We start from the raw sequence: 20,637 nt of genomic DNA on the forward strand, positions 1-20,637 counted from the left end.
GGTGATTCTACATTTAAATATTGATGATTACAAGTGTGTTTTTCATCGAAGTATTTTGTAACAATGCAAAGAGCAAGGTGGAACATTTTACCATTTATTTGTTCTCCACTTAATGTAAATGTTCAGATTTTATAAAATTATTGTGCATTCAAGATTTTTCGAAAATAACTTTTGCTGCTGTATTATCCACTAAACTAATTTATAATAGTATTTTTGCCATAGATTATGAATATAGCCTTCTCTTACTGTGGCACTTTATATCTTTGCAAATAAATATCTTGTGTAATTTGTTTTGTTGGAGATTTTTGTTGGTTTTAATTTTTCAATTCCTAAGAAAGTGACCTGTGTGTGAGTGCTCGTGATTCTTGGGTAAGGTTCAATCTGAATCACCCATGGGCGATGCTGCCTCCCCTGTGGAAATAGGCCTGCCCACCACAGCTGGAAAGAATCCTAGAGGAAACACTGAGGGCCCTTAATATTATCGCATTTTAGGCTTGCTACGATAGTCTGTGTTTCCCGATGTTCAGCTGCAACAGCGGTTACATCACTTGCCCACTGCGGCACTGCCCCGCACTGTTGTTGTGATTTTTTTATAGTAAAAATAAATTTGTTCAGTTATAGAACAGACACTACAATTAAAAACTAAACACGTCTGCTTAATGCAGCTTAATCCCCACACTTTGCCAATTTCGCCTCACTCTTGACTGACAAGATGATGGAGAAAGATTTGGTTTCAAACCAAACCAACTAGCAATGGGAACAAATCGAACAGGAACTAACCACAGGAAGGAAACATGGGAACCAAAAGAAAAACAACATAAGAGTCCAGACATAGAACATAACCGTTACAATAGTTGAGTCATGCTCATTCCTATCACTGTACAATAACATAATTTATACAACTGAAAATGTTTAAATATGTGGAACTTAACATAAACCTCAACATGTTTTAAATAATTTATTATATTATAAATATTTTTAATTATATAAAAAAAAATGTTTAAATGTAATTATTTCATGTTAGTACTACCCAATGTTTAGAAACCTTTTTGTAAATTGTTACCAGACTTATACTTATTACCTGTTATGTTTGGTTATGTTTCAATTCAGTTGTCATCTATTGTATGGTTGTGTTGCTTTGCTGTTCTCCGTATATGGATTTACCTGTGGATTTATTAAAAGACTGCCTACTATCTTCATCTTCGTGTTCATGTACATTTACACAGCACAACCTGTGACACAGGCTTTATACTCGTTAGTGTTGGTTTGCAGCTGGTGACCAAATTTATTTATTTATTTATTTATTTTCTAGCTTATTTGCTTGCTACAGAACACCATCTAAAACAAATCATATGCTAGCAGCAAGCTGTGTTACAGCAAGGAAGGACAACAATAGAAATATCTGTAGTTTTCAGACTTGCAAATTGGACTTGCAGTGGACTTGCAAATTAGCAACCAAGACTATCAACTGTATAGTGACACCTTTACAACCAGTCAAAACATCCTAGCAACCACACATCAATAGGTTTAAAACCACTCTGCACATTAGCAATGACCTAGCAACCAGCCATTACACCACAGACAAACACTACTTACATTTTCCTAAAAAAAAAAAATTATAAATGGTAAAAATGCAGATTTATTACAGATCTTTGGGGTAGTGAATTCCCAAGGGAAAAAAACACCTGAGATTTAAAGCTAGTAGACCACATGCAACCTTTTTTGATTTCACTTACAGTATTTCTGATATGAACGTAGTTTGACATGGTGATGTCATAGAAATTGAAAAAGAAAGCATGGTAAAGGTAAACAAAGGCAAATCCTGATCACTGCATTGTGATAATGGTGAAGCACAGGCAGCCTGTGGATGCATAGCGGAGAGAAAAGCAGAGAGACGACATGCAGCATGTGTGTGTGAGTGTTTGAGAGAAAAAAATTTGCTCTTAAGCATTCCATCATTTACGTCCCTGCAGCTCTGTCCCCCAACCCCTCCTCCTAGAGAGAGAGAGAGAGAGAGAGAGGTAATACGCAAGGCAGCAAACGGCAAGAGAGGACTCCAGTCTGCTGAAGCACAGCACTGCTTGCTTTCTTGAGAGGAGAGAGGCAGAGAACCACTAGCCTTCTCCTCCATCCGTGTGTGTGTGTGTGAGAGGCTGGTGGACACAGCAGCAGTGTTAGCATTAGCAGGGGATCTGTGCTCGATCTTCCAAAATGCTCAACAACCTCACTGAATGCGAAGAGGGCGATGGGGGACCCAACAGTCAGGGTGAGTGGTCTGATCCTGCAATTGGGAGCGTGTGTGCGTCTGTGTGCAGATGATGAGCAAATGTGCCTTTTTACCGGTCACTGGTTATGGTACCAGTTCAAGCTGTAGTATGTGTGTGTGTGTGTGTGTAATATAGACCTATCATGCACCAATGACAGCTGCTTGTGAGTGTGTGTGGGAGAAACAAGATGTCAGTATAGGAGTGCAAATATTTTTGTACTATCATAATCTATGTTGCTTGTGTGGTGTGTGTGTGCGTGTGTGTGTGTGTGTGTAAAGAAAAAGAAGAGAGGAAAGCTTTAAAGGAACGATATGGTGGGGAATTCTTGTGTGTGTGTGTGTGTGTGTGTGTGTGTGAGCGTGTGTGTGTGTGTGTGCATGCGTGTGTGTGCATGCGTGTGTGTGTCTGTTGGTGTGTATGCAGCTTTGGCAAAGGCTCGTGCTGCAAGGTTGCTGTGAGGAGAATGATAATGCTTTCTGTGTATGTCTGAGGTAGTACAGAGTGTTTGTGCAGTGTTTGTGTGTATGTGTTTTGTGTGTGTGTGTATGGTCTAGTGTTGTCACCTCCTTGCACTCTTAAAAAAAAAGTCTGTAGAAATAGGCCTAATCTACTGCGTTAATATGAAGATTTTTTTTTTTAACAGGTGTCTATTTTGAATGTTACATTGCATTTTAGCAAATGGTCCTGGCAGAAATTTACCCGTACCTTTTTTCCATTTCTACCTCAATTCCGTTCCAGGGTTGTTGTTTTTTTTTGTTTTTTTTTTGCAGTGTCTGTCTTTTTTGTCTGTTGCTTAATCTTATTTCATTTCAACAGGCAGTGAATTTGAATCCCTGTGTCTTAGATCCTCGAGAATAATTGAAATGATTGTAGCGTCTTAACAAAAGCAGACCTTCGGTGCATTTCATGTCGTTAACCTCTTAAAAAGTAAAAGAGGGTCTGAGATGCAAGATTTCTCAGTTTCTAAAAGAGCTTCGTACCTACAGGTAGAGCTGCAGCCTGTGAGAGAGGAATTAAATTAGCTTGTACCTGACCTCCTCTCGCATGCGTTCTTATCAACCCCCTGCAGTACAGCAGAAGCTGCACTCATTATGAGTGACGAAACATTTTGTGCATGTGTTATGCACTCAAATGTTACAAATCGCATCTTTTGAGGCAATTAAGTGAACAGCTTCCTTATTAAATGCACCGTAGTACAAGTGTCATGATCGGATTGCAGTGTTTTTTGCAGAGACGCTGTCCGTGGTGCTGAGACTGATTCTGATTGAGCTGCTAGTATAAGTAGAGCTCTCCGTGGTTCTGAAACAGTCTGTGATTGCATGCATTGTGAATGCACACTCATTCTGGGCCCTCTGTCGATGACGGACTGATCTGTTTTGTGTAGACATGAGTGGAACTGGCTGCAGACTGCTGCATTATAGCTTTTGCTTCTTTTCAAAGGGTCTCTCTCTCTCTCTCTCTCTCTCTCTCTCTCTCTGTGCCTCGCTTCCTTCAAAGTCCAATGCTGCCCTGAATTTTCTCTCTCTCTTCCTCCCATCAGGGGGTAGGGACAGTACTGCAGTGGTGCTAATGCCTATTTGGTCATAAAATTCATGCTTGGTAGCTCACCAGCTAAAACAGTCCCAACACAGTCTTGTTCTATCATTCTCATTTTGGGGGAATACAGAGACAACTCTCTTAAATTTTTAAATGATTAAATTCAAATGGTTACATTTAAATAAATATAAAAATAAAAGTACATTCACACACACACACATATTGGAACAATGTTTCCCAAATTTGTCTTAAGTACCCCCACATCCCCATCAGTGAGGCCTAGTACCACTTCATTGACACAATGTTGTTTAAAATGGAATTCACTATATTAGCATGCGTAAGAAAGAAAGAAATAACAATTATTCAACCTTTTTACAGCCTAAATGTTTTTATTTTAATGTTATAAGTTTCATAAAACAAAATCACAATATTTCCAAGAGTATGCAAAAAATAGTATGTATTATACTGTTCACACATATAATTATCCTGTCTGATCATCTTATCTGATTCCAATCAGTCAAACAGTTTTCTAAAAGGTTTTTTTTTTTTTTAATTAGCGGATCATATCTTTAAACCACTTAAAATATTGAAGAATATATTTTTTGAAAAGCGGTACAGAAAGCAACAAGGATCGACTTTGAAGTCATTTTTTGCAATTATATAGACATAGAAAATGGTTGGCTGTAAATATGTTATTTTCTCTATACTATCATTATTTGACAGCATCTCAAATCTTAAAATTCAAAGACATGTCAGCTGAACTTTCAGTGGAGAGAATGTAATTTTTTGTGTAATGATGTGTCAGTTAACACCCATGCTGACTTCTCTTGCAGAATAATGTGCAGTATAATGACAGTGCAGTTACATCACTCATAGAGTAGCCTGACACACCGGACCTTAGGTGTTTTCACTCAGTGGATAATGCGGTTTGAGATTTCTGATTGCATTATGACACCGCTGATCTTTGGCATTTGTTAGCAAGGAAGAAGGCTGGACTAGATTAGTTGAGAAATTGGATTCAAGGCAGAAGGAAATTGATTGTTGATTGTCTTCAGTGGCACTACATGAAGACCCAAACACCTCACAGCTCCAAACTATGATTATGAACAGCGTTAAAGATTGTGGTCCAAGAGGTGTTATTACACAAAAAATATCACTGTTATTAATTAAAGATGGGTGGCTTAATTTTATATACTGCATGTTGGTTATCATGAGAGCACAGAAAGATGGAAACAATATGCAAAAAATGTGTACAGTGATGGCTGCTTGTCCTTGTGGTGAAGTCTCAGGTCAAGTGAACATCAGGCCAGATGGCTCAGACCTGTTTTAACAGCTGCGCAGACACATGAAGACATTAAAACATAACAGGACTACCCTAAATTAGTAACATCTAGAGGACTAGCTGTCCTCAAAAACCAGCCACACACTAACAGAACAAGAGGGAACTATTTGTTCTTAAAGAGTACCTATTCTGCTTTTTTTTTATTTTCAACTTGTGTAATGTTGCTGTTTAAAGGATGAAAAAGGGAGCTATTCTCTATATCAGTAAGCACTGTTTCTGACCTCCCTAAAATGCCTCGATTGCAGTCTTGAGTTTTCTTCCGGGAATGTACATACACAAAATCCCCCATTTAAAGAATTCCAACACAAGGCATACAGTGGAAAAGAAGGGGAAAGACCTGGGGAAGTTGTGTGAGTAGTGTGCTGAAATACGCATTTATGGTAGGGGGCGTGACATTTCCGAAACATGCTTAAAGTGGTTGACCAATCAGAGCACATTGTGCTTTTCGGAAGGAGGGGCTTCATAGAGAAAAACTAACCTTGGTATAACCTACAGTATGCATTCAGGTTGATTCAGGAATGTAGAATGTATTTCGACTTTTATTAAACCAATTTAAATGCATTTTTAGGTTACCTTACAAAAACTTCTGTGCAGCCAGACACAGCCATCACAATAATAATACCATGACGTACTCTTTCTTTGAAAAAAAAGGAGCTGCCAGAAGCTGTAAGTTATGCCAAAACATACAGTACTCATAAAGTCGTAATACTCCTCTTTTACATAAACCATATTATAAAGTGCACCATTCAATGTTACCTCATAAAGTATATTCAGGATTGTCAACAGGCATGTCAAATCTCAGATATATTTATGACTCTCCTTCGTAAGACACAGAGGCTAATAAATATTTTTACACTTTCCTGCTGGTTAATCATAACTGCAGCATTGCCTGGATAAAGATACAGTAGAACGCACGGTTAGAGGATCCGTTTGATGTAATGTTTTAATCAATACGTCATGTGTCAACAACAGCAACACCCCTCAGCCAATCAACTCGCAGCATCTTAAACGTGTAGTGTGAGCATGCCTGATACACAAGCTGCCACAATCATGAAAAGAAACAAAAAGACAAGCAACAAAAATGTATTTCTTGTCAGCTCATTGCTTGGACAGGATCCATGCAGAGACTGTGTCGGATGTTTATTAACAAAAATATCTGGCTTAGCTCTGAGCTATGGCATTCATGGACAAGTAGATGTTGTGATTATTGGTTGCAGTTTATCTTTTAAGAACATCAGGTTATGTATATGTCATTTGAAAGTTTCAGTTGTATTTATAGTGACTACTGTCTATTATAACAGCTTATTGTAACTTGTTTGCAGTTTTTTATGCATTTTTCAGCTATAATGATAACAGCACAGAGAAACGATATAGTTGGAGTCACTTTCAAAGCGATTTTATCCAGGTAATGATTAAAACAATGACAGCCAATCAGAATCCATCCTGCTATCATGAGCTTGAGCATTTAAAGCAACAGACAAGCATGCTTAGAATAAATAGAACAATATCTTCCGCTGTTGTGACCACTAATATAGTTATCGCTACAGTTATCTTTATAGTTATCGTTGTTGGTGTGAACAGGCCTTTAACGATAATATTTATCTGTGCTAGTGTGCCGTTATTGTTATAGTTGTGATGTGATCTCTGCTGTTTTTTATATTTAGAACTAATATATAGAATATTTAGGTTACACTTTATTTTAAGGTGTCATTATTACAGTGTAATTATATATTTAAATACTGAGTAATATTAAGCAACTATGTACTTACAATAGGGTTAGGGTAGTATTAGGGTTTGGTTGAGGGTTAGTTTCATGTAATTATGCATAATTTACAGTTATTACTATGGTACGTACATATATTACATGTAACAAGGACACTGTAAAACAAAGTGTTACCGATCTTTATATTATCGTTATAGTTATCGCTCTAGGTCTGAAAAAATGAATTGGGAACACCATTTAAATTGAAATTATATTTAAAGTAGTAAGCAGGATGCAGAACCGTAATTCAAATTTAATTCAGTTGAATTTGAATTCAATATTGGTTTAGGGTTAGTTCCATGTATTAAAGCACCATTTATAGTAATTACTATAGTAACTACATGAAACATGTAACAAAAACACTGTAAAATAAAGTGTTACCAACATAATTATTTTCACTATTTCATAAGATTACAACTAAACATGTGACGTAGTGAGTCCGGTTACACTTTATTTCAAGGTGTCATTGTTACAGTGTAATTATATATTTAAGTACTGAGTAATATTAAGCAACTACATGTACTTACTATAGGGTTAGGATTTGGTTGAGGGTTAGTTGCATGTCATTATGCATAATTTATTGTTATTACTATGGTAAGTACATGTAACAAGGACACTGTAAAATGAAGTGTTACTGTGAGTCCATACAGTATAATTTGTGTAATAATACTTCACATATTTCATTTTTTAAATAACAGGCAGCATAGGTAGTCAGCTAGTAATCTGTTTCAAAAATAATTCCTGGGGTAGGTGTGCATTTCATGTGTTTTAGGGTCAGGGGGATGTAGTTCTTATGTAATTGTGGCAGTGTAGTGAGTATTATGTCACTGCAAAAGACCATGCATTATATAAGAATATTTCCCTAATGCCACATAAAGGATTTTCATATGCCCTCCTGTAATCCTGCTGATGTGTTTGCCCTTGATGGATGGTTTTGTTAAGTTGTCGTGGCCAGCTGTCTCTGGCAGGTGCCTGGGAAGCCATTTTATGGTGAGAACAGAGGGGAGGGCAGAGGTTGTTAGGTGAGACATAAGAAACGAGCAAGAATAACAGTCTGAAGAGAGATGAGAAACTATTGAGACTTCATGCGATGTACAAGTTGTCAGAAGGTTAATCACATGTTGGTTAAACAGTGTTTACACTGTTTGGTTATAAAGAGGGGCACCAGCAGTGGTAGTTATATCAAATTATAGTTCAGTAGTGTAATTTTTGTTCAGTATGCAAAGGGACCTGGGCTTAAATTATGATTTTGAATATACTGTATACAAAAGTCACCATGAAATCTGCTAACAATCACATTATTTCCTACATGACACACACTGATTGGCCTCTGCTGATTGCGCAGCCAATGAGATTGCTTGCTCAACATTGAAATTGTCAGGTTCAGTAGGGGTGGGCAATATACCGGTATACACAATAAACCAATAGAAATGTGTCAACCGGTAGATTTTGGATTATCATCTCTATCACGGTTATGACATTGCCAAGTTGTGCTGTCACAAAAGCTTATCATTTGAATAATTTTGTAAGCCTTGCGGTTTAAAAACAAGTGATTTTAAACCGTTTAAGTGCAAGAAGCAGTGGAAGGGAACTCATTTTGGTATATGTACGCTGTTTGAGAGACAGCACACAAGTTTTTTGCGCCTTATTGCGTTTGAACGGTCAAATACGCACACTTGTGTGTCAAAATGGCCGTATCCTCTTAAACGCAGTCGGTTGTGTCTTAAGTGAGTGCAAGTAGTTGAGAAAGAAAACACGTGTATTAGTATATTGGATCCGTGCATTCGGCCTTGAAAGTGACAGCAGCCTAATACACCTTCTGCAGTCTTTGTCATTAATGTTAATCAAACAACAAAAGAAAGAAAATCTCTAACTGCTCTTGACTGAATCACCTTTGTAACTTTAATTAGAATAAATGTTTATTTAATTTACACAGTGAAGACAATGCATTGTTTTGTTTTTTGTACATTTGATTACTTTAAACAGTTTATGTAGTGTTTCTTATCTCTTTTGCTTGAATTTTTACAGGTAGGTCAATTTAATTTGTCATTGTTCTATAGTTTTTTGTCCTATTGCTTAAAATTGGTACTAAAATTAGTACTTGTCTTCAGTAAGCTTGAGATTTTTATCAACAATTTTGATTTCATACAAACCTTATTTAAACCAAAAATAACAATATTGTGATACATATCGTTTGTGTGAAATAAATGTACTCATATAGTGATATAATATTTTTAAGCTGGTCCTGTAGTTCCTCAGAAACCCTCCATCAGCTCCACCTGTCTAGATCTGCTACAGTTTTTTTTTTTTTGTATGCCAATTCAGGTAGCAGTCACACCTATTTCTAAATATGTTTGTCATTCCCAAACACTGACTGTGTGAAGTTGTGAACATATCATAGAGAGTTGGCAGCACATACTCTCCGTATTTGACTTGCTGGTTACGCATGAACACTCACTACAGTGATGCCCAATAGTTTGTGACACTGACATGCACATCTCTGCATTGTGTGACTGCAGGTTGTAGAATCTTTTTAAGCTCATGAAGACAAGCAAACATACACAACTATACCCTCAGTCTCTTTATTTGTGTCCACTGAATTGAGAAGAATGAAGTCTGTCTGGGACTTCTGATGGTTGGAGGAAATGTCTCGGCTCCAGTGAGGTTTGCGTGTTTGCTCTGTTTATTGTCACCTTCCTGCGGTGAGTTAAGAATTGATTAAGTTTCAGTCTGAAGTGCCAAATCAGAGAACGCAGTGGCATTGAAAAAATAATGAAATTAGTCTTGCATAACCGCAATGAATATTAAAGAGAGAGAGAGAGGTGCACATTGTGGGGCACATTGTGTTGCTCATAAAGGTGATGATGGTTCTTTGAATTCTTAGTTCTGTTCTGTCTTTTCTGTTTTCTGGTTACTCAGATACATAGGTCTGCAGTTCTGGTCCTTGAATCTGATTGAGCAGCGTTCCAAGAGTGCTGATGTAACAGCCCAAAAGCACTGGGACTTTTCACTGTTTGTATCATCTGTTTGTCTGTTTTTGCTCATTTCAGACAGACTTTCAGTTTGTGCATTAGTGATGCAGATTTTTCTGTGAACCCTGCAATGGACTGGTCATCCATTAAGTGTGTTTCACTGTTTCCTACTTCAGTGACACTTTCTGCAGGTTACATTGTTAGGCCAATAGGTGGCGACAAGCGATTTCCTTTATGAGTGAGTCATTATTTCAACCGATTCATTCACAAACGCTGATGCATTCAGAAACTAAACAAGTGATTGCCTCTGTGAGTGACTAATTGAGTCATTCACTCAACTGATTCGTGAGTGATTGAATGAGTGAGTGATTGAATAACTGTCTAAAGTGATTCATAAAAAAATGCTGGTTCATTCAAGAATTAAACAGGTCTTAATGACTGAGTCGTTGAATCATTCATCAAAACTAAAGCTCCAGCAGTGGTTTTGTTTAGAGCTATTTAGGTTTGCAGAGCAAAAAAGTAACTATTGTGTCTAAAATGTACGTCACTCAAATATTAACTTCTTTCCATATTGAACTGTTGTATAAACTATGAATTGTTTTTACATATTTTACATGTCTTGCATTTGTTCGCCGAATCGTTGCAGGCAAAATCCAGTCATTTCAATAGGGATCCTTGTGAATGGGAATTATGTGTAAGTGCGAAAGATTTCCCAATGCAAATTTCACATCAGGTTCAAGTTGGTCAGATGAATTTGCTGCGTTGATCAACAGAAAACTGCTTGGTTTGAAAGTGACTTCTATGTGCAGTGTTTCATAAATCACTACACCATTGAAAATTGACCCTTTTGCCCGCAAGATTTCTTTAAAAATGTTGCAAATGTGACCGCACCTTAGATCAGGACTATATACCGGTAGCAACTTTTGGGCATTAAAACTTCTGATATTCAGTGTAGTTATACACATCTATGGAAGCAACACTGCTTCCATACACTGCTGAGAACAAGAGTAGAGATGGAAATGAAGAAATTGTACATGCTGTCCCTGTGAGTGCTGGATGAGTCAGTTTCACCCCGAGTGCACAGTGTGCTTTCTCCATTTCTTTTTCTTAATCGCCAATTCTTTTCCTCCCTTTTGCTCTCCTTTCACAGTAGGATGAGGATCTCCTTCTCTCATCTGGAACTGTACTAAATCCCTCAGCTGGTTTTTATGCATGTCTCTCTCATTTCTGTTCTCCATTTGCATTGGTCCACATTGCCCTGTACTCTCTTATCCTCTTTAAATAAGGGAGTTAGCTGAGCAGGTCTTTTGTTGCAGTAGAATTGATGGATTTCCATGTTTCATTCCTTTGTGAAACAATTTTATGAATTTCATAGATTTGATGTATGAGAAAATTATAGTCACACACATTTCAGTGATTTTTTCTCTTGGCTTTGTGTATGTCTGCATGTACATGGGTATGTAGGTGCATGCTTATCCATGCAATGGACTATTGCACATTTTTGCCAATTATTTCTCAATATTGTCCCATATGGGTGTTTGTATATGGGCATGTCTAGGTAATGATTTTTATTCAAACGTTTCGTTTATTCCCATTTAGCTAACAGTAAAATCGTTGCACTGTCATTGTTTTTGTTATTTTACCTTGACATTTATATTGCTCTAATCAGCATAAATCATGCTAGATTTCACACAATAAAAATGTAATTAGTACTTACTTTTTGCAGTCAGCATTAACATTGCATGGAAGTTTCATCTTTAGTGACCTTTTCCACAGCTTTGCGTGTTGCATTTAAATGGCTGTATTGATAGAGACAACATGACCTCCAAGGGCAAGATGATTTATGACATGGCACGTGTTCACAGACACAACAGATTTCGAAGCAGAGCTTTGCCTGCGGGGTTCGAGGCAGTCGACATGTTAATCCGCAAGACAGTGACATATGATGTCCCATCCCATGTGTGAAAAGAAGCTCTGTGTGTGTTTTGTCCAAAAGCATGACCCTCTTTCTACAGGACTGTCTTCACACCATGTGCCCTTGAAGTCTGGTAAAGTCTGCCAGTATTGGCTCTTAACACTTTGTCCTACTCTCCCACTCTGTGGGACGAACCTTTAATAGCCGCTCTGCTGACTGGAATTCCGTGAATGGGCGCTGATCTCTGTAAGCTGGCCTTTTAAGTAGCAGTATGCAGGTCTATCTTAGACCAGTCTGACCTAAGAACTCTTTAATGTCAGTACAACCATCTCTTAAAAAAGGGTAATTTGTGTAGCATGCAGGGATGAACTGGTCATAGGGAACACAGGGACTTATTCTTAGTTTGTTGGTTGACTTGTGACCTCTTGATTAAATAAATAAATATACAAAGATTTAAAGGGAAAAAAGTTCATCTATAGACACAAAGCTCTCAGATGTGCGTCAGATTTTCGTTTTTTCGGCCGCCAAGATTATTTAAAATTATTTGTGTCGGTATGGTTGTGTCACGTTTAGTTTTGGGTTTGTTTTATGTTCATGTTTCATGTCTTTTATTTTGAAAGTTTTGTTTCTGGTTTCTTGTCATGTGACTTCCTCGCCCTCATGTGATTATGTCTGAATCCGAAATCGCCCCCTAAACCTTTATTCACTATTCCCTACGTTAATCACTAATACTGTTCACTTGAAGGAGTTAATGAAAAGGAGTGAGCGAATTCGGACAGCTGTTGAGTGTACATCAGTTGTACACTCTATATTGCAGTGCAATGTGGGATTGAATGAGTGCACTCAATAACGTCCACTATCGTTTCGGACACCACTACAAATGGCTGTCCCCTCAAATAATGCCCTATTTGAGGGTATGGGGGGGGGATTCAGCCTATGTCTTGTGCTTCCCTAGTCTCTTGCGTAATGGTTTGATTGGTTCCCTCATTATATGTTTAACATTTTCATTGGTTCATTGTTTAATAGTTCACAGGTGTTTCTTGTTAGTCATTAGTCCATATGTAGTCCATGCTTTGTTCCCTGTAACCGCTGTTGGTGTTATTGTTTTATGTTTAAGTCAAGTCGTCACGTCAAGCCAAGTCCTTGTTTATTTTGTTCACGTTTTTGAATAAAGCTGCACATGGGTTCTCATGCAGTCCGTTTCATTGGACTTCTCTCAGCCCTATTACTTAAGTTGACATTTTTAAGGAACATTCTTCAAGTGTTCTGGTTATAACTGTAAAGTTTGGGGTCGCTAAGATTTTTAAAAGTATTCTATGCTTACCAAGACTACATTTATTAGATCAAAAATACAGTAAAAAAATAACATTAGCAATTTAAATTATTCCTATTGTAATATATTTTAAAATGTAATTTATTCCTGTGATGTCAAAGCTGAATTTTCAGCATCATCACTCCAGTCTTCAGTGTCAAATGATCCTTCAGAAATCATTATACAGTAATATGCCGATTTGGTAAAATTTAATATTATTATTAATATTAATATCAATGCTGAAAACAGTTGTATTGAATGAAACATTCTGCATGGAGTCACCTGTCATACAGCGGGCCCTATTTTAACGATCTGAAACGCAAGTGTCAAAGCGCAAAGCGCAAGTAACTTTGTGGGCGGGTCTTGGCGCTGTTGCTATTTTCCCAGCGGGATAAATGACTCTTGCGAAGGGCGCAAATCTAAAATGGGTTGGTCTGAAGTAGCTTCATTATTCATAGGTGTGGTTTGGGCGTATCGTGAAATAAACCAATCAGAGCGACATCTCACATTCCCTTTAAGAGCAGGCGCGCTTTGTTCTAAAGCGGATTCCTATTATAACGGCGTATTTGCCAGGCGCGCGCCAGGAGCGGTTCACAGCCAAGGAGAGCAACGCTCTCGTCTGGGACGTTGGGGATGGAGAAACCCACCCAAATTAACTTCGGTTAAAAAGGCGTATGATAATTTGGGTAAATGTGTAAGCTAGATGTATGCTTTTATAATAAATTGTCTATCTATCTATCTATCTATCTATCTATCTATCTATCTATCGTAATAATATATGATTTGCAAAAATGAAAACTGCTGCTTCTGTGTAGATGAGAGAATCAAAGTGTATGCGCGTTGTGCACACGCTACATTGATTATGGCCAAGCATGCGCCCTTAAAATAGCATATGAATAACATGCGCAACCCGCCACTGACTTTAAACTATTTTTTCCTGGTTAGTGGCGCAATTGTTTTCTAAACCTGCAAAATAGCATGAAGGAACGTTTGCGCCGGAACACGCCTCCTTTTTTGCGCTGAACCACCCAGGGAGCGCAAGTTCATTCCCTAGTTTAGCGACGTGCTTTTGTGGAGGGAAAAGCGCGCTTTGCGCGGGTGCAAAATAGGAATGATACATGCGTCGGTGTACAAAGTCAATTGCGCTGGGTGCAAGATAGGGCCCAGCCTCTATATATCAGGTGACTCCATGCAAATTACTTTATGTTTGAAGGAATCACAGTAGTGATGAAAAAGCTGAATGAATCATGTGGATTTTAAGCATGAATACACATTATGTCTGGTGCATTACATGCATATCTGATTGTGTGTGTGTGTGTGTGTGTGTGGATTCTTGTGGCAGCTGCATGCACCATCAGGCAGTAGTTCTCCACTATGTAGGTCAGACTGCATGTACTGTAGAGAGAAAGATAGAGATCTGTTTGCAGAGCTGAATGGCATCAACACTGTGACTGTTTGCTTATTTATTGAATTGGAACCAAGAGTTAATTTCATTCCAACCGTTTCATGCAGTCATGTGTCCAATTTAACAACAACAACAACAAAAAAAGCTTAGATAAGTTTTGATAATGTGTACGTAGATTGCTTGTATGCGCAATTAAGGATCTTAAGGATAAAAAAAAAAAATCCTACTGTAAGAGTGACTCTCCTGGGGGTTTATACAGGGAGCTTAAACTTTAGGGAACTCTCTAGATAGATGTGTGTATGTGTGCAGGTGTATGGATGGTAAAGGTCAGAGATGACTTCCCGAAAGAACCCTTCAACAATAGGCCTATAGAGATAGGTAGGCCAACTCCAGCTCACTGCTGGACTTACATTATACTATGCTGTATATCAATTAATCATCAGAAATGTTAGTTTTACCGTAGGCATGAGATTACATATTCATTTTTGCATTTGGATTTTAACATAATGCAGATTTAATCTGCAATTTTAATGAATGAGGAACTTGTCTATGTTTTAATTTTTAATATAAGCTTATATAAAGGGATAGTTCCCTTTCGAGAACGGTCTCTCGTATTGTGTAGCTATTCGCTATGGGAAAACTCCTTTTCTCGAGAATATTGAAAACACAGTGCAGCTGCACAGCGAGCACAGAGCAGATCTGACTAGCGCGCTCATTGGCTGTGCTGCGGGAACTGCACGAACCTATGGCGAAGCGGCTGATGCGCGTGAATCAATCATGGTGCTTCGCCTGCCAGAATGGGCGTGGCTTCTGGCTATATAAGCGGGCCATTTCGCCATAGGAATCGGATTTAATCTCCTTCAGCGAACTCTTCACTTCGCTATTTTCTCCTGCTAAGAAGCCTTCGCCATCGACGAGCCCCAGCAGCGGAACGAGCGACCTGCAGCAAGCAGCTCAGCGGAAGCTGCACTCGGCAAAGGCGGCTGCTCTCACTGTGCTCCATACTGCGCTCGCTCTTCCGTTTCCCGCCCTCCTCGAACCACAGAGGAAGAAACGGCGGGGCCAGAGGATGCCTGAGCGAATTGAGACGAGCGAGCCCACGTCGGCCACGATGCCTCGCTCTCTCCAGCGAAGACCCCTTCACTTGCTCTGTTCACTCAGACGGACCAGCGCCCCTCTTCGCAAGCGGCAGGCCTCATCTCTTTCAGTGGATAAGAAGAGGAGGAAAATGACAGCCTGTCTTTGGTTGCATCCAAGTGCGAGAATTGGGTGGGCTCGGCTGACACCGCCCCCTCATCTCAGTCCAGTGAAGTAGGTGCGAGGGTGAGTTTGGACTCAGAGCTTCTCCGCATCCTCACTGAAGCCATTGAAGACCTCGGGCTCGATTGGTCTTCGCTTCAGGAGCCCGCTAAGAGCCGGCTCAACGAATGGTTCCTGCCGGGACGCACCAGGCCCCTCGTCAAAGACCAGCGCCGTTCTTTCCTGAGGTACACGACGAGCTGACTAAATAATGTCGTGCCCCCTACTCGGCCCACCTGAGAGCATCCACCTCCGCAACGCTCTCCACCGTTGACGGCGCTAAGGAAAAGGGATACAAGAAGCTGCCCCCCTAGAGGAAGCAGTGGCCACACACCTCTGCCCGCCCACTGCTATTGGATGGAGATCCAAGACAGTTCATCCATCGAAACCCTGCAGAGCCACTTCAGCTCTCGCCGGCCGAGCTTACTCCGCCGCTGGCCAAGCTGCATTGGCCCTGCACACCATGGTGGTCCTCCAGGTGTTCCAAGCTATGGTTAAGGGCGAAGTGTTAAATTGATAGCACGGCGTTTTAAAATGGGTTCCCATAGCGTATAGCTACGCAATACGAGAGACCGTTCTCGAAAGGGAACGTACTCGGTTACTAACGTAACCTCGGTTACCTGAGAGTAAGGGAACGAGTAATGCATACCCTGCCGTGCTATTAGGCTTGGTACAGGTGCTGTCGCTTCAGTCGATTTAAACCTGATTCCTATGGCTAAATGGCCCGCTTATATAGCCAGAAGCCACGCCCATTCCATAGCTATGCAATACTTGTTCCCTTACTCTCAGGGAACCGAGGTTACGTTAGTAACCGAGTACGTTCAACATGGACACAAAAATCACATAATGTATCATAAAAATACCATAAGTTGTTCATATGACTTTTGCACACTTGCATTGCAAATTTAAATTTTTAAGTTACATCTAAGTTTGTAATGTAATGGAAGAAACGTCAGATCCTTTATTTCTTATTGTGACATACATCCGAGCGAAACAGAAGTGAAAAGAAGGATGTAGACTTGGATGGAGGAAGATTTGAATGCAAGCTTTTAGATTGTAAGAATGGGGTAGGGTTTATACAGTCAAAATGATTGGAGAAGATCACTAGAGCAATGTCATTTCAATGGAAGATTGTGACATTTTTTATTAAAAATAAATAAATTTTTACAAATATTTTTTTTTAAAAAAAAATAAAATTAAAATTAAAAATTAAAAATAAACAATTTATAAGTCAAAAACTTGATATAAAAATGATAGATATACCATAAAAACTTGAAAGTTGTATACGTACTGCTCGGGGACGAGGACTGACAGAGCCAGAACCAACTAATCTGGAGAAATGTCTAAATGAAGTCAAGATGAAGGTCACATATACTGACGCTTTTGACATTTCGTCTACATCCAACGCACATGGCACCCTTTAGTGTCAATATGAGACGCAGATAGATATGGGCCAGAAGGCGCCTCCTAGCGGTCTAACCCTACCCCAGACCTAAACCTAACCATAACCGAACAAAGCTCTGTGCGTGTCATATTGACGCTAAAGGGTGCCATGTGCGTTGGATATAGACGAAATGTCAAAAGCGTCAGTATATGACGCCCTAGGATGAGAATGCGTTAGCTATTATTAGGTTCTTAGGAGTCTTGTACATTCAGATTAGCCATGTGAAAACAAGACCTGGGATCGGAGATAGAGAAGGAAATATGGGAGAAAATATGTGCAAAGGCCCAAACACAGACAGTTAACAGTAGACTAAAACTGTTACAGTACATTTGGCTTTTGTGTACTTATGTAACTCCAGTAAAAATTAAATAGAATTAATAGCAGCATACCAGATACTTAACAGTGCAAAGATACATTAATTCATATAAGTGGGAGTGTGAGAAATTAAAAGAGTTTTGGAAAGAAATCAGCAATATGATATGGCACTTGGTCTCGGTGAGTTTACCACTATCCTGAGTTTTTAATTAATTTTTTTTTTTAATTAAATGATTTTAATTTGCCCACCCAGGAATGCCATTTCTGTAGTGATTGGTACTCACTTCACCGCTGACGTTGTAATTTTTGGATCACACGTCACTTAAGGTATGATTATGAGTACAGTACATCAGATGACCACTTCCCCCCTTCTTAATTCTGGGCACCAGTCAGTGACTTTTACCTTGGCAGTATGAGAACACTCCCAGGCGGGTCTGTTCAATCATTTAGAATTAATGTAAACTGGAGTTGCTCAGCTGATTTATCTGAAAGATTGGTGCGATGTTGTTTACTAGCCTCTTACTGTGTTATCATCACAAGGAAGACACAAGTGATAAAATACATTTTATTAACAAAAGATAAACAAGAATAACGAACACAACTTCTAAATGAATGCTATAAATGTAAATGTCTAAATGTAATCTAATGTAAATTAGAAAATCATACACTGATAATATACAACAGTGCCAAGGTCTCTGGAAAGAGGTTTGGTTAAGTGATATTTACATTCCACGTGGTTGAGTGAGCATGAGCAATGGCGGAGACGTTTTCCACTGGTTGTGCTGGGTAACAGTGCAGTGGGGAACGGAGCCAGAATCCATTTCAACAGTCTTGAACAAGAAGCTCTGTTGGATGCTGATCTCCTGGAGCACCAAAAGGGTCCTAAAATCTGAAACACACAGATGAGGCCCTGAAGTGCAGAAGTTACTTAACGTTGGGCCATTGGCGAGCATCTGCCAGGCTAGTTTTTGCAGTATGTTCCACACAATTCAGCATGTTGAATCAGCGTCATGGCCGTTGATGAGAGTGGCAACTCTGATTGGATGTTCAGTTTAGCAAACGAGTCAGTGCACGAGAATTAAAGCGAAAGTGATGAAAGAGAGCAAGTAAGTCAAGACGGCACTGACAGAAGGTTGATCTAATGTTAAGTTATCCTACCCGAGCATTCCAAAAAAAATTATATTTTCATAACTATGAAAACTATAAATATTCAAAATGGTAAGCAAGCGCTGCTTTGTACACATTTCATATATCTGTGTATATTCTTGTTTCGGTTTCTCCCTTTGAATGACGAATGTAGACTTGATACCTGCTGATATAGACAGTTAATTACTTACAGGCAGGCGCTGAACGTACATGCTAGTTTGCAGTCGGATGTAGTCTGTGCTGTGTGTTCAAGCGCAGCCCACCACCAGAATACCTTTGGCAATATTCTAAACAAATAGAGTCCAAAGTCCAAACAAGACGGGGAAAGATTGAACTGTCATGCATTCATTCATTTGTACATTAACAGCTGAATTTTGTGTAAGATGTTGCACTACAAATAGCTTTCACTGAGAATGCTTGTTTTTCTGAATAAGTATGAAATGGATATCTGTAGTTTACATCGGTTTTAAGGTTTCCAAACATTATAGATAGATTTGGATGGATCATTGTGATCTCTCTTTGTTTCACCCACTGATGCTGTACCTGGGAGGTCCTAAAGAACTTGTATGGCAGTCACAGGCCAAAACCTTAGTCTCTAGATGGGTGAAGGGCAGAAACTGCATGTGGATCAATGAGGTGTCCTGTCCTTCCTGGGCTTGGTACTAGAGGTCTTCTTCTTGCCCTCTAAGAGGTGTCCATCTTTTTCTGATGTTGTTGGACAGTTTGTTTGTTTTAGACCACCAAGATCCAATCAAAATGTAGTAAACCTTTGTCCACTTTTATGGACAGAGAGGGACCCGGCCATAATGGGCCCTGGAAAATGCTGTCACCACGAATGGAATATTTAAGTATCTATAGTCATGTGGATTTTACACTCCGAAGGCTCGTTGCTATTTATTGGAAATAAGACGGAAAGGCTTAATATAACTCGATGGTTAAGAGCAACATCTTCATGTATTGCAATGGAAAAGATAGCACATTTTTAAGGGTAAAAAAGTCACATTTAAGAGAGTCTATCGCTCCTTCTGTTTATTTATTGAACATGGGGATATTGACAGTATAATAGAGGAAGATCAAAATGCTTGATCTGGGTATATTTTAATATGCACTATGCTAACCCTACTTTATGTATTGTTAATATTGATTGTGTTGTATTGCTAACTTGCACTCCCATAGTACATTGTATTAACTCAATGTTGGTTTGTGTTGTTATTATTACACTAAATGTCATATCGACCCTTTTGTTTTGCTTCTGTTTTTGTGCATTAAGTATGTTGTTATAGACAAGTGACGTACATCGGGTGCGTCTCAATCAGCTCCCTTGCTCCCGAGCTCGTGTACACGAATCCGGCGCTGGTAAGGACCATGGCTCACGACACAAATTGGGACAGCGATCACTCAATTTCCGGCGACATGAATACGTACAATGTCAACGTACAACATTGTAGAACGTCACGGCTGGTATTAATCAACAACAGGCAGGACCTATATCTTTTTGATATTATTTTGTATTCTGTTTAAATACATTGTTCTGTTACATATCCTTTCAACATTTCAGCCGAATATTAATTAGAAATGTTAACTAGACGTGTTCACTACCTGTCTAGCGATGTGTTTATGCTGACATATAAAAAAAAAAGGTTTGTCTTTTTAAATCTTCTATCACATGTCATTATATTTATTGAGTTGGTTTATTCTTTGCGCTTCAGAAAAGTGATGAAATTTCCGGTAAGGAAGCAAAGTTAGCATCGATGCTCCCATAGTTTTTGCAGTACTGTTTGATTTAACTCTATCAGGTGCATTGTGGGATTTCTTTTAGGGAGCAAAAATTCCAGTGCACTGGAAGGATTTTGCGATTGAGACAGGCCTTAAAATGGCCGACACACTTATCAGTGACCTGACTACTGAACTTGGGAGCTGAT

At 39.0% G+C, this 20,637-nt stretch overlaps 1 protein-coding gene across 4 annotated transcripts in view; it reads left to right on the top strand.

The window, feature by feature from the left end:
- The first annotated feature begins 2,049 nt into the window (after window positions 1–2,049).
- slc12a5b (solute carrier family 12 member 5b) overlaps window positions 2,050–20,637 on the top strand; it is a 64,980-nt gene continuing 46,392 nt past the window's right edge. For 3 of the 4 annotated variants that reach the window (XR_014603029.1, XM_084087143.1, XM_084087144.1), the window contains exon 1: window positions 2,052–2,266. Coding sequence is in view for 2 of the 4 variants with exons in the window: in XM_084087143.1 (XP_083943269.1) it covers window positions 2,212–2,266 (55 nt within the window). In the remaining 2 variants the exon portion in view is untranslated. Of the gene's footprint in view, window positions 2,267–20,637 lie in introns of all 4 variants that reach the window. The other variant, XR_014603028.1, reaches the window with a different exon arrangement.

This window comes from Abramis brama (assembly GCF_963993115.1).
Source record: "Abramis brama genome assembly, chromosome: 16".
NCBI classification, from domain to species: domain Eukaryota; kingdom Metazoa; phylum Chordata; class Actinopteri; order Cypriniformes; family Leuciscidae; genus Abramis; species Abramis brama.